The sequence below is a fragment of the Zeugodacus cucurbitae genome, chromosome 2 (genome assembly GCF_028554725.1).
Source record: "Zeugodacus cucurbitae isolate PBARC_wt_2022May chromosome 2, idZeuCucr1.2, whole genome shotgun sequence".
Lineage (NCBI taxonomy): Eukaryota > Metazoa > Arthropoda > Insecta > Diptera > Tephritidae > Zeugodacus > Zeugodacus cucurbitae.
In genome coordinates, this window is record NC_071667.1 from 74,449,426 (window position 1) to 74,464,702 (window position 15,277).

A 15,277-nucleotide genomic window follows, 5' to 3' on the forward strand; every position below is an offset into this window, starting at 1 on the left:
ACAACAACAACATATATACATAAATACAAGAAAAAATTAAAAAAATGTGTATAAAAGGTAAGCACATACCTTTGCAGCATCATGTTGCGTTGGTGGCCTCAATCATTTGGCAAATTTATCTACAACTCTGATAGACAATATGAGCATTGTTGTTGCTGGCTATGCTGCTGCATATGGTAAAGCTGCCTGGCCTTCCACTGTCATTCATTGTCAGTAATCGATGCAATCAATCAAATAGCATACCAAAATCACTCATTTATACATACATACAAATTTTTATTGAACGCAAAATATATGCAACCTGCAACACACCTCAACCACAAAGATTGATAGATTCTTTATACGCCAGCTTTTAATACACATATCACCATAAATTTATCTCGCTTTTAATGAAAAAATAACAAACACTCACCCACATATTTATGTATATTCGCAGGTGACTGTCGCCAAAACGCTGGATTACGAGAAGGTGCAACGCTATTATCTGACAATTGTCGCAGCGGTAAGTTGACGCGCATAATAATTTCCTATAAACATGCCACCATAAATATGCATACCACTAGCTAAGTAAATAGTGAGGTTAAGTGTAGTTCATTAAATAATGTCAGCTAAACAATGGTGTTGACACATAACTGACATAGCAGAGAAGCGCATAGATAACATACTTATTTATAAATCCCGCAATAAGCTGGAAAAAATAATTCGAAAAGCTACGGAAGAAAATCTTTGTGTGACTAACATTTCTCCCTCAAGACATGCCTACATACTTTTCGTGTTAAACACCCAAAGTCACCGCGCAACTTTCTTTTTCCGCCATTCTTTCACCAGTTAGCCACAAGCAAGCATTCACTTCCTGCACTCCTGTTCAAATATATACATTCTACAGATTTTTTACCTCTTTCCTCTTTCACGGTAAATCAGGAAAGTCAGCCACGCTGCGCAGAATTCATAAATCGCTGGCTGTTGGAATGTTAGCGCTTCATTGCACCGCATTGCATGGGCATTACAGCGCATCGTATGTGACACCACGGCGCTGTTTGTGGCTTTTGTAATTTGATAGCGACAGCTTAGGCTGTCAAGCCAGTGGTGAGCCAGTGAACCAAACACGCCATTTCACAAAATCATACACGACTGCATGCAACAGCAGATAGCTGTAATTTTACAAGCCCTTTTTCTTACCTCTGAAGCAATGTCTTTAACATCGTATTGTTGTAAGCATGTCTTATTGCGCATAACATGATCGTGTAGAATGCAAAATGTTGCTTTGTTTTATGTGAAGAATGCGCAACATTGTGGTTATTATGAATTTATTGAAAGAAGTCGGAGAGAAAATTCTCTAACGTGAATTATTTTCAATGGTTAGCAATAGAAAGCTTATGTTTCATAACTCTCTTAAGGAATTACAGACGTTTTTAAATCATATAAAAACTTTTCTATACGAACGTATATCCTTTAACCTCATCCTTTAACCTCATCCTTTAACCTCAACTGAAACAAAAGTTTGTTCAAAAATAAACTTTTCAAGACTTTATTTGACCAAGCTTCTCCTAAGTAGTGGTGGTGTAGTTAGCTGAACCTACAAATTTTAAGCTTGCTTCGAACAGCTATTGGATTTTATGAGTCTATTTCTTCAAGGGCTTTACAAGACGAATAACGATCACAAAAAAATTTAAAAGTTATTCGAAACTAATATCGATCTTAGGTCCAAAATATCTTTCAAACGCTTTCATAGATACTTAGATCAGGTCTAAACATTGAATATACGAAAACCAACGTATTAAATGTTGCATATATCAAAAATCCCATTCAACGAGTATCTTTCTTTAAAAATTGCAAAGTTGGTATGAAAGATAAGTTATTTTTATATTTATTCGCATAAATGTAGACTTCAGGTTTATGCATTGGCCATAGCTAAAAGTATTGCCTACATTTAGGCTGTAATTACAGCGCAGCTTCCAAATTCGCCAGACAATTTTCCATGTGACTTCCTCCTATTTCCAAAGATAAAGAAAACCTTAAAGGGGCGTCAGTTTACAAGCATACAAGAAATCACTAAAAGACCCAAAGTCTATCCCGAGAATCGAATCGAATTTGAGAAGTGTTTGGACGATTGGAAGAAACGCTGTCATAAGAGATTAATATTGAAAGGGCACAACATTAATATCGACGAATGAGGAAATATTTTTTCAAAAACAAAATTCCCGTTATTTTTTGGTGGATTCCCGCTTGGTGGATTCAAAAATAAGGTGAATTTTGTTTTTGTAAAAAATAATCTTATTGAAAACACTTTTCATATATGGGAGTTATTCTGAAATTACCAACAAATAACAGATGAATAATAAACTAATTATGAATTTCATAGATTTCTTAAATGAAATAATTATCTCCATTTGCACTCGCAACTAGTTCTTTAATAGTTTTATTATGCAGCTGCATGCCTTACCCTAAATGATAGCAGAAAATGCACGACATAGAAGGCAGTGCGACATCCTGGCATTCGGTAGTCATTAGAAACCAAAAAACAATGGCAATCGCGAAAGTGGCAAATCTCTACAAATATGAAACAGTAATAGGTATGCCAATAACGCAGACAAAACACGCCTTATATGAGGTGGTATTATATAACTTAACTTAAGCGAGTAGCTGGAGTATGTGACAGCAATGCATTAAGCAGGCTGACAACGCCGCAATTTATGCGTATGATGAGGGAATTGAGATGACAGCAACGAACGAAATTGAATTCAATTTATTTTCCATTAACTGCAACTGACTGCAACGGAGGCTATTAGTTGAATCTAGTAGCATTTGAAAGATTCTACTTGGGTATACATATATACATATGACAGTCGCTTTATGAGAACCGCTACTGGGAAAGAAAATTAGCTGCGCGTTGAAGCTGGGAAGCTGGTCAAGTGGCAAATACAGCTTACTTAGAATGGCAGAAATACGCGGCACGTTGCAGTGTAAAAGGCGCGAGTCTATTAAAATCCAATTAAAATGGTGCTATTTGCCGTTAAGAATGGACGGTTAGTTAGATGGATGACGGTGAATTATACGAATATATGACGTATATATCTAGGTATACATATGTATATATCAAAGTATATACGTATCTGTTCAGAAAAATGAATTTATTTGTGTGAAAATCAATTGCTTTGTGGGCCGACGGTCGCAACCCACTTCCTCAAACATACTGCCAACAAGCAAACGAGTGGGCTTAGTTATCTATCTTTAATGTACATATGTTTGACTCTATATTATTCGAGCCGCTTCATAGCTGTGTGTTTGGCAAAGTAGTGCACCGTTTGTCGAGTTTGTTACTTGGTTATTAATTCTTTTTTTTTTTTAATTCTCAAATATTATTATACCCATTGGCTGTACTACATATGTCTGTAGATTTTGACTTTGTGTATGTAACGGTTTGTTTTTTGTTTGTGTTGCATAACAGGCGTTGAGTTGTAATAATTCTGATCCTATGTATAGCAGAATAATTAAAATTAAGTATTCTATTCCACTTCCGCATGCCTACTCTGCACTTATCTGCAGGTTAATGGCAAGTTGATATATAAAAGCAGTAGTTAGAAGTCTCCTTAGGCAATAAAGTAAAATATTTCAATCGAAATTAATCCTGAAAATTAATCTGAAATCTGACTTCCCGGATAACAAAATATATAATTCCATCCGATTCTTTCAATACAATATACACATGAATATTTATCAAGCATCAATTATCTGATAAGAATCTGACGATATCTTTCCAAGTTCCCAGTTTCGAAATATGGGAAAAGCTTATGGCTGACTTTACACCGAAAATATCGAAGAATTTTTAATATAACTCAATTATCTAAAAATGGACATATTTTCCTGATAATACTGTGGTATGGTGTCAAAACTATATGAAATCGGTTCAATACGTCCCCTAGCCTCTATATAGATAGATAGATTTTATTTGCTTATCACAGAATACCATCCAGTCCTGTAGCTCTAAGAAAACTTAGTAACACTGCAGGGCTGGTGAACGCGATACTTTCCCTTTGGTGATATAGAGACCCCATTGTCTGCCTCCTTAACCTCGCAATCGCGTGACAGTCCAGGAGTAGATGCTCAGGTGTTTCCGCTTTCAGATCACAGATTCTGCACAGATCCGTTGAGCAGATTCCGAGTTTGTTCAGATCACGCCTTAGTCTGCAGTGGCCGGTGTAAAGTACCACTAGTTGTCTCATTTTGTTTCTTGGTAGCACAATATGTTGTTTGAATCTCTTCCGGTTGTACCCCTTAGAAACAGTTTGGAGTGGCGAAGTCCCTGCAAGTGCAGCCAGTAGCGATTACTACTTCCCAGTTCGTTTTCTAGTAGTATATTTCAGAGAACTTGCAGACCAACAACAATGAAGATCTCCGACCCACCGGCCTGGCAGCCGTGGCCTTTTTGGCTAGTTGATCTGCAAGTTCGTTGCCTTGTATGCCCCTGTGTCCCGGTACTCAGTACAAGATTAAGCTGTCGTTGCTGCACACTCTTCCTATAGCCTTCATATAACTAATACTATTAATTATTTTCGAACATCCGCTAGATACCATACGTATCGGTTAAAATAAGCGATATTGCGATGATCAAAAATTAATGAAATCGATCCAGACTTAGGTCTGACCCGCTCTGGTGTACTCCTAACCACCAATTAGACAAAAATATAATGATTTTCACGGTCCAGAATTTCATAGAATTACAAATATTGGATTCATATGCAAAGTTCTCGAGAGTTTATTGCGTTTGACCACTCCCAAGTTTTGTCCTTTCTTACTTGTTTCAAAAAAAATAATTTAAAGGTATCCGCTCGAATTAATTTTAGCCCATAAACCATGAAATATAAGACTAAATCCGTTTTATTTTCAAAATTACAAAAAAACCCTAGAAAACTGTCCTTGGGTATAAATATCCATTCCAACAAAATACCCACCAACAAGTTCCGATGCAATTATTTTACTGCAATTGCGCAACACGCTGGCTGCCGATGAAATATTAGCCACTCAAATACAAAGCTTGTTGAAAAATATCCAAACATGTATGTTGTTGTTGTACTTACGTTTTCAAAGACCACTCAAAACTAGCACACAAAATTTCGCATTGAAAATCGGCAATTCGAGCAGCGATAAATTGCACATTTCGGGCGTATAAATTCACATTAATTATAACAAATTATGTTATTGTCTGTGCGCGATCTAATTTCGCACAAGCGGCGGCACAGAAAAATTTTTTCCTTCCATTCTTTGCCGCACTCTTAGCAACGCTGTTCATAAATAATTGGAAAATTTGCATTTTTGAAAATTTTGGAAAAAAAATTAACGAAAATTATATGGCTTAAATGGCGCGCATTCTGCATGTAAAATGTGTGTTGTGGCGTTGCCAGATTGGCAAAAAAATATACTTTATATGCTAATTTGCGCGCGCGATTTTTTGGCAATTAAATGGTGTATAGACTTTTGCTTGTTGTAATTTTTTAACATTTTATTGTTGTTGTTGTGCGCAGCTTTGAGGGTGTTGAAAACATGTTTTTTTGCTTGTGGAGCGGAAAACTCTTAATCGCAATCTAGATCTAAAGTGTAGAAACATTGTTGCGCATTTTTATTAAAAGTTTTTGTTGTTGTTATTTTATTTTGTTTTTACTTTTTTCTGTTTTTGTTATTATTTATTTATTTATTTATAGTTTTTTTGTAATTTTATTACCAGTAGCTACAGCTTTTGCGCTGTTTTCAGTGTTTACAGCATTGTTATGCTTGTAATTCTAAGCCTGTCGAACGGCATTGTATTGCGCACGCGCACACCATTTTTTGACGAGATCGATAAGCGGATTGCTTTGACTCAATGGGCATAATAAAATAATGTAGAAAACTTATTTCGCTTATAAATGAAGCAAGCAAAAACAGCAATTGGCAATTGGATTATTATAATTCACCACACACACACACACAAAACAATTTACAACAACAAACACAGCTATACAACCATTAACAGCAGACTTCCAGCTAATTCTCTGCCATTATACAGTTTTTATCTTGGCATATTTGCACAAAACTTGTCGCTATCAGTCAATAAGTTATGGTTCAGTCATGTTCCGCTCGCTATGAATACCATACGGTGGGTGTATGATAACCACAACAACACATGAAAACAACAAATGAAAAATATTCTTTTCAATATGCAGATAAGCTTCGGAGATTGCCGTTACTTGTCAAGTTTAAGCCATATTCACTGCAAATGGCTAGTCTAATATGCCAGTAGTTTGTGTTTAAACAAGTTTGTCGATCGCTCAATTGATATGGTGTGGTGTGTGCTACATGTGCGCATGTCTAATTGCGAAAATTTGCATGCATATCTAGTTTAACATGTGTATCGGGCATAATAGAATTATAAGATATGCACATTTGAAAGCCAGTAATAAATGTGCTATTGTGTACATGCGATTCGTGCGATTTGCGCAATTCATAAATATTATAATCTCATGTCCATTTTTTTAGAAAAAAAAATTTAATTCTAATAGTTGTAGTGTGCTGTAATAAGATAATATTTTCAACTTACTATATGTAGCAAGAGCCAAAATGGCAGCTTGACTAATTCTGTATTCTCTATATAAGATATCTAACAAATCAAAGTCTAAATTGAGGTTATTTGAAAAGTTTTCTTGAACTGTCGTTGCTATAGCGACCGAATACATTCAAAAAATAATTTTAAGAAATGTTTTCAACTTAAAAGTCTTTAGATTAGGTTAAGCTCAAAGGTTGGTGTCGCGATGCATCCCACTTGGAAAGCTAAAGGTGCCGGTTCATTGTGATGCCAAAAGGCTCCTGAGTATGGATCGTAAAAAAATACCCCTACGTATCGCCGCAGCGCTTTGAGCCTATCACAAATTTTATGAGGTGGCTAATTTCTATTCTGACATACCCGCCCGGTTCGCCAAAAGTATAGCTACAGAGTTGTTCCAACCTTAATCTTGCAAACGCTTGACAGTGGAGAAGGAAATTAAGTGGTGTTTCCACCTCATCTTCCTCCATACAGCTATGGCTGTCCTTGGTTGATTTTAAATACTGTTCTGGTTTTGGTTAGGACTCCCTAAGATATTGAAAATTCAAAATTGAAATCAAACCGGAAGTGTTAGATTTAACTATTAACTTTTATAGAGGGTGTTCTGATGATGTGTCATTTTATCTTATATTACAATTTCTTTTAAGTAGTATGAAAGAGTTGTTTGAAATCAGTCCATCCTCATTGTTCTAATAATAAACAGCGCAAAATTCATTTTTCTTGCTTGAGAACGAAAAAAAATATGAATTGTCAAAATCTGTCATAATTTTTGACAACAACAAAAATACACAATTAAAAAACTTTAAATGTGGCAAGGAAGTTTGAGTTGTGAATTACAAATATTATATCTTTCAAAGGTTTATAATGTGTAGTTTATAATGAGCTTGAGCTGTGAAATAATGTCAAAATGTTTGACAACCATAAAAACTCAATTCAAAAGCACTTCATATATGGAAACTCAATTTGACTTTCGAAAGCACACCATAATTGGTTGAATCTTAATTTTCAAATATTGTCAAAAAATTTGACAACCATAAAAGGCAAATAAAAGCATTTTCGATGCGACAGTGAAGTTTCAGTTGTTTATTATATATATTATTTCTTTAGAATTCTTGGTAGAATAGATTAAGGATGGTGTTCTTTCTCTACCAAGGTTGGAGGTAAGCAGAACTGTCAAATAAGCTTAAAATATTTGACAATCATAAAAAGTTTAAATAATTTTGACGTTTGACAATTAAGTTAAATATATATACAAGCTTTGGAAACCATAAGAAACATTTCTTCAAATAAAATGATTTCGAACAAAAAAATAAAAAAAAAAATATTTTAAAAATTATAAAAAAATATTAAAAAATGAAAATAAAAAATTATTAATAAAATTATATTTAAAAAATATTTTAAAAATATTACACTGCTGATTGACAAAAAAATTCCCATCTTTAATTGCTGACTCATTCAAGCGCCTTCAATTGAAATGAAGTTATTAATTCTACTAACATTACTTTGCGTGATAACAAGCACTCAAAAAATATCAAACCATTTACGCAAATATTCAAACATTAATTTCCTCATCCTCTCGAAGAAGAGTCAATTATTTGACTTCTACACACTTCTTCACACATCTATGTATGTTTGTATGTATGAGACCTGTTGCTTGTGCCTCACAAAATGTAAACAAATTACACTTCATTAGTGCAAATACGTGTTAGCCCCGAGGCATAAAAGGTAATTGAACTACCAAATACGCGACGCAGAGACAAAACGACAACAAAATGCAAAGACAAAAGAGCATTGGCATGCAAAAGATACGCACCCAAACACACATACACATAAGCGAAAAGCATGCTGGCAACCCTGCATCCACATGCCCATTAACCATTTTAACTGACAATCTCGAGCGACTATCATTATTTGTTTTAATGATGGCATAATTGAAAGCCATTTGAAAATTATTTGCCATTATTTGCGAAAACGTCGAACGACCGAACATCATAATGGCAGACGCCGTGAAAGGCTTGAGAAATTGAACAGCGCAGCGATTGATTGAGCGTGTTTGCTGCTTTGGTGTTGCTGTTAATGATAGTGTTGCCAGTCAAAGTAGTAATTTTTTTCTTTCTTTCTTGTTGTTAATGCCGCTGATAGTGTTCGGCTGCGGGCATGTCATGAACTCCAACACAAAGCTTCAACAGCATGTTCATGTAAATGTCAAATTTTGCGCAGGAGGGGCACAGCAAGTTGTCTGCTTTTCCACAAAAATACACATGAGTAAACCTGCAAATCGCTGAAAGACTATAGTGTGGCACAAAAGAAAATGTCAAATTTCATGTGTGGGTTTTGCATCACACTTCAGCGCTCCAAGCCAAGTGGGCCGTAGCGTGCCAAATCTCCGATAAACCAATCTCAGACTGTCAATTTGTCAATGGGTGTATGTTGGCATGGGCTCTTTGGTTTTTCTATCTAAAAATATTGACTACTATACATTGATACAAGTATTTATGTACATGTGTTTATACACTCATGTTGATTAAACAAGTTTCTGCAACATTTGTGTCTGTGTATATGTGTGTTGCTGTGATGAGTAATCGTCAGCTTTATTCGCGCTAACTGTATCTTATATCTTCCTGTTTGATAGATGGAGGTTTTAATTTACAAGTGTTGCTAATTCTAAAACGAGTTTTCTTTAATGCTGATGGATGTAGACAAACACGAACACATGTAAAATATACCCACTAATAATTTTTACCGCATGCACTCTGTTGCATAGCGCTTTCATATGGGAATATTTTCAAGATTTTAACATTTTAATAAAGACAGGTTTCTCCAAGTCTCTGAATAATCAAGTGTTTAATTTTTGAAAAATGTGTTAGAGGTATACACATTTATATTGTAATTAGTTATGGTATATAGTTGCTATTTTTTCGGAATCTAGAAGAAAATAAAAATTCAGGCAGTCTACAAATATGTAATCAGTGCCTTACAAAAAAGTTAGTTGGAATATTCCAAAGTAAAATCGGCGTCAAGTACATAAGAATAAAATTTCAGAAGCTATCTGTAGATGGCGCTGTAGTGCTGCTATTTCAAAATTTATTACGTTTGCGGTATTGTGGACTAATAGTCTGCTCGCACAGGAGTTAATTGATAAATGAAGCGGTCTATGCTCGATCGAAACGCTGAATTAGATCGATTTACCATGCAAAAGAAAAATCGTATTTTACTAATTAATTTTTAATCGAGTACAAATCGAGTTGGTACTGGAATGCAATTCTGTGAATTTTTCTCCACACTGCAAATTGGGCCATGTTTATTGATAAAATAGTAGTCAGCTTTATAACAGCTGATCGTTAATCGAGTAGCTGGCTGTGCGAAAGGCAAACACTGGCTTCTCAATTATAATCTTAATGGATTAAATTAATTTGGCTGTGCGAAAAGGCTTATTAAATTTGAATATTAATTTGGCACAAAGTTGCTAAGCGAGTATTATTGTTTTGTTCACATAATGGTCGTTTGTAAGTCATAAAACTCAAGTTAGATATAGAGTTGTATATATCAAAATTATCGGGATGACGAGACGAGTCTGTCCGTATGCCTGTCTTGAGTAAAAATTAAGATATATTGACGAAACTTGGTACACATGTCCCTTAGGACCTTGGGAGCATGGGCAAAATCGGACCATTGCCAACCCCACAAAATGGCGAAAATCGAAAACCTATAAATTATCATTACTAAGGCATAAAGTTATAAAAGTAAAATTTGGAATAAAGGATCGCACTAGAAAGGGGCATATTTGAATCCAATTTTTTGGGAAAGTGGGTGTGACCCCGCCCTCTAGTAAGTTCTTTATACATGTCTCGTAAACTATCAAAGCTATGTAAACCAAACTTCCTGCAGTCAGTTTCCTTACGTACTCCAACAAACATCATGAAAATACGTGAAATCGGAAATAACTACGCCCTCCTCCCATACAAAGGTTATGTTGAAAATTACTAAAAATTCATTAACTCACTTACCGAAAATATCAGAAACACAATTTTACAGAAGAAATGGCAAAGGAAAGCTATACTTAGATTTTTAATAAAAAAGGAAAATGGCGTAGCGACGTCGCCCACTTATGGGTCAAAAACCATATCTCAGACATCACTCAACCGACTTTAATGTATAAAATTTCGATGGCATCCGAACTTAGCCTTTCCTTACTTGTTAAATTTAACTTACTACAGCTAAGTTTCTTCCAGATATCTTCATATGGTAGTTGATTTCACTCGCTTGGTATTAGGTGTGAGTCTTCGCTAAAAAGAATAAATCCTATGTGGGACCAGATGGTATTTCTTATGTCTAATAGACATTACATTTGGTAGCGACTACTAAAATTTGGTTTCATAATATACATTTAAAGAATGCAGAATGCAGAATGCATTTAATATTCAATATATATATATAAATCAATCTTGTACATATATATAACAATATTACCAAAATATTTACAATAAAATCATTGTCTGCTATTGTTTCCTTCTCGTAAAACTCGCCACAGTGCAACAATAGCTCGTCGCCACGTTCGTTTGTCATGTCTACCAGCCATTGTGTCCGCGCTGACCTGTGACTCCAATTTTCATGTTCAACAATTTTTGATTTGATTCACGTGCTGCTGCTGTTGATGTTGCTGCTGCCGCGGCAGCTGAGTATATGGCAGTTGTTACAATTTTTCGTTGCTACATTTATCAAAGTAAATACATTTTTGCTTATGTAGCAGCCATGAATAACAAGAGCTACAGCAAACCATGGTTGCATATATGCAAACGTGCAACAAAGCCGTCTTCATGCAAAAAACGCTTAACAAAAGGAGGCGGACATGTGTTGCACTACAAAATTTTTTATTGATTTTGCGCTTTCATAATTTTTGTATTTGTTTATTAACATTGTTGTTTGCAGGCATTGAAGTGCAATGGCATTTTTGTGGCATGAAGACAGGTTGTTACTGATACTTGTTGCAACCAACTACTTGTTAGCTACCTTTTAGTTGTTGAACAATATTTGCAAAGGGCATAGGAAATTCAGTGCCTCTTATACAATTGTGGCACGAAATTATTGTCTAACTTAGATCGGTAGTTGTTCAAATATTGTTTGAGTATTGGCTGTTTGCCACATTTCTGCTCACGTACAGTTTGAAATTGTTAACTGATGGCAATTTGATTTTATTTTATTTATTTCGTATACTCAGGGACCACACATGCGTTCGTGCAACATTCAACCGCCACGACACTTGTGCGGCATTTATGTAAAAATCAGCAAAAATTGTTGCATAAACATTTCACATTTCGCAAAAGCGCCAGTAGCAAGTGGCAAGGTGATAAGATCTGCTCAGCAACGCTTTGCGACTTCATTAAACTTAAATAAGTAAAATGACGTTTAAGCCAAGCAAAGAAAAAAGGAAAACTAGAAGTAGAAATAGAAATAGAAATAGTGCACTGCTTGCCACACGCCAATTTGCAAGTTGCACATTGCAAGTTGCCAACAGCATTCGCGCGTCCAAAACAGACCAACTTGGCAGCCAACGCGGCAGCTATCCAATATCAGCGCCCCGAGCGGCCTCGACGCCGCAACGGCAGCCACAAGACGCACAGCGTGTCGATAGCTGCCACATTGACGCTTCGTCGCGCTTCGCTTGGCTGGCGCAGCACCAAATTGCAACTTCCAAATAGCCGCGCTGGCACTCTTGTTTTCTGTGCGCCGCTGTGTTGTGCGGCTACTTGAGTAGTTCGCACTAATCAACAGCGGCGTCATCGCCATCACCATCAACGACAGCGCCAGTGCCAAGCAGCGAACAACAAGCACCATGCAACAGTTGCATACACACAATCAAGCAACTTAGCAGTATGGCCGCCTTCTAAGCCACATTGCGGCACTCATCAGGTTTTGCTGTGGGTCATGTTGCAATCATAACACGGCGACTAGTTACGTGCCATGGCGCACAACCAAGCACCCGCTCATTGCTTGCTACGTGTGGCAGGTACTCGTACCTTGTGTGGCAGCGGCGCATAGTTTTGCGCAACATCATGCCACACGTACCAACAACAAAATATGAATGAAAATAAAAATAAAATTCTTTGCTTGGGAAGTTTTCATAATCCACTTTCATGACGTGGACCGTTGAGTTGCGCTCCACCGAGTAAAAGGGTATCTTTTCGATTTTCTGCAACTTGTTATTATTGTTTTTACTTTTGCAAATTTATTGATCAGATTTTTCTTCACATCGGTATTGCCAATAACAACAGCAACAACAACAACGAGAGCTTATTTATGCCACAGTCATTATTACTGCGGTTGCACGTGTATACTTCGCTGTGTGTTGCAGTAAGGTGATTTCGCCGCATTCGATTCTTGCGTTGCTTTAGAGTTTTTGTAGCGCTACTTTGCTTTTCACTGCAATCTTTTTCGTCTAATGTTTAATTTTTCTTTGCTTTTTTTGTGCTCAAGCCATTATTTTGCGATTTTGATATTGAAATCGTTTGCCACAAATTCTTAAATTGTCTCGGTACGAAATGGAGCAATGGCCCGAGTTACGACATTTGCGCAGAGACTGCAGCTAAAATTCAATAAACTGCAATTACTGTCGCATTGGTAGCGACCTGAAGGCGAAACTTTAGCTAGGTTTTAGTTTCTGAAATACATTTTTTAACTTGTGAACTGCAATCGTTGATCTCAATTATATTGATCTCTGTTACACTAAAGGAATATCTTACCGTAGAATTTATTTATAGTTTTACACATTTCTTGATTTGTTAATTCATTGTTAAGTAGTTTTATTATGTCTAAAATAATAATTAAACCTTTTGACAACTCAAATTTTAGTTTGCGCCTATATGTAGGCAACTTGAAATGAGAATTTGGTTTTATGTCATACCTTTTTATATATATTTAAATTTTATCTCCAATAATCTAATAATATATATTAATGAAATACATTACTCAAAATACTTTATTACGCTCCTTTATTTTCTAAAGCTTCTTACTGCTTATACATATTACAACCAGTAGCGTCATCTAGGTTTTCAGACTTGCATCTACCGAAAATATTATAATTTCGAACACAAAATACCATGTCCGGCTGGTATTGATAATCTAAATCGGTCTAGTTGGATTTCCGACAGGGACTTCATGTTATAAACTGGTATATTTGAGACTAATTTGATGCTTCACTTCATTTAACCACAATTATAAAAAAGAAAAGTAGAATTTGACCATAAGAAGTTGAGTAAAAATTATCACATACTTACTGGAGCAAATTATCTGCTTAGGGGCACATTTTAATAACACTATACGGCAACATCTTTTTCTCGGTACTGGACCAAATCCGTGTTTATGAGGGAAAATATTTCGATATTGGAGGCTTACTTCGAAAAACAGAGAATATTAATTTTTTACTTATAACTCAATACCTCGGAAAAAAGTGTTTAAGACCAATACCCAGCCGAGTGTACAGTCAATTTTTGATTCCATTTAACCTTATATTGTTTTCTGTCGTTTTATCCAAACTTAAATTTGCAGTTGATTTTAGATCTCAAAACTTTAATGAAGCCAGATAATATACTATAAATCCCTTCAGATATTACTTATACCACCCGTAGTACCCAGTATGACATAATATTAATTATTAAGGAAGCATTTCAAATGTTCATATATCTCTGTGAAACTCACGGAATGATTAATATTTTATAATTAAGTGGCTATACCAGTGTAACCCATGAAAAATTAGGAGATTTTCGTCATTTTTTTTTAAATCGAATTTATTGAAGTTTTTTGGACATAATAAGGTATATTTTCAGCTATATTTTAAGCTTTTTTTCAAAAATATTGAACAATAACGAAGATGCCAAAACAAGATTCCCCAACTGTTGACATAAATCCGTCTGAATGCGTAGATAAAACAAAAAAAAAAACAAAAAGGTTCTTAAAGTTGAAAGTATTTCTAATACAATGACCTACGATTATTGAAGAATATCAAAAGTAAACAAAATGGCGTAGTTCTGAAAAAAAAGTTTGGTTTTTTAGGTAAAAAACGTGTCTTCAAAAAGATAGGTCATTGTACAGTAAATATATTCAAGAATACTCAATTTGAAGTCGATCGGTCAATGGCTAGTTGAGTTTTGATGTCAGCAATTTTCAAAAATGCCGTTTCGCCGCGCCGCGGTCGCTCTTTAGAACTCTGCTATTCAAAAATCATTCAAGATAGGACCTTAACGCTTTCACAGGGCATTTTTTAAAAAATAAACTATGGAATAAGCAAAAATTAAAAAAAATATATATTTTTTGAAAGTGTCGCACTGGTATAGCCCCTAATATACAACTGTACTTATCAAGAGAGCATTAAGAAAACGCATAAGAAATCAACAATCGCAAAAATAGTTTCGCCTAACCTAAATCAACTGACCACATTTAGAGATTGATGAGAAAGGTTCGCTATTTAATTTAATGATAATTAATAAAAAATATTAATAAATACCATGCTAATCGCACATAGACACATACTATTTAAAGCTAAATTAAGGCCATATAAAATTTATTATACTCTCAACCTCAATATTCTGCAATTAATCTGCTGAGTTCTTTTACAATTCATTAAGAATCTAAGCAGGTTTATCTGCATATATGCAAAGCGAATATTATTAATTAATATATTTTATTATCTACCGACTCTCAGTAATT

At 35.2% G+C, this 15,277-nt stretch overlaps 1 protein-coding gene across 8 annotated transcripts in view; it reads left to right on the plus strand.

Annotated features, from left to right (window-relative positions):
- LOC105216122 (cadherin-99C) overlaps window positions 1–15,277 on the plus strand; it is a 475,067-nt gene that overhangs the window by 446,660 nt on the left and 13,130 nt on the right. For all 8 annotated transcript variants that reach the window (XM_054234559.1, XM_054234517.1, XM_054234632.1 and 5 more), the window contains one exon: window positions 437–502. In XM_054234559.1, coding sequence (XP_054090534.1) covers window positions 437–502 — 66 coding nt within the window. The remainder of the gene's footprint in view (window positions 1–436; window positions 503–15,277) is intronic.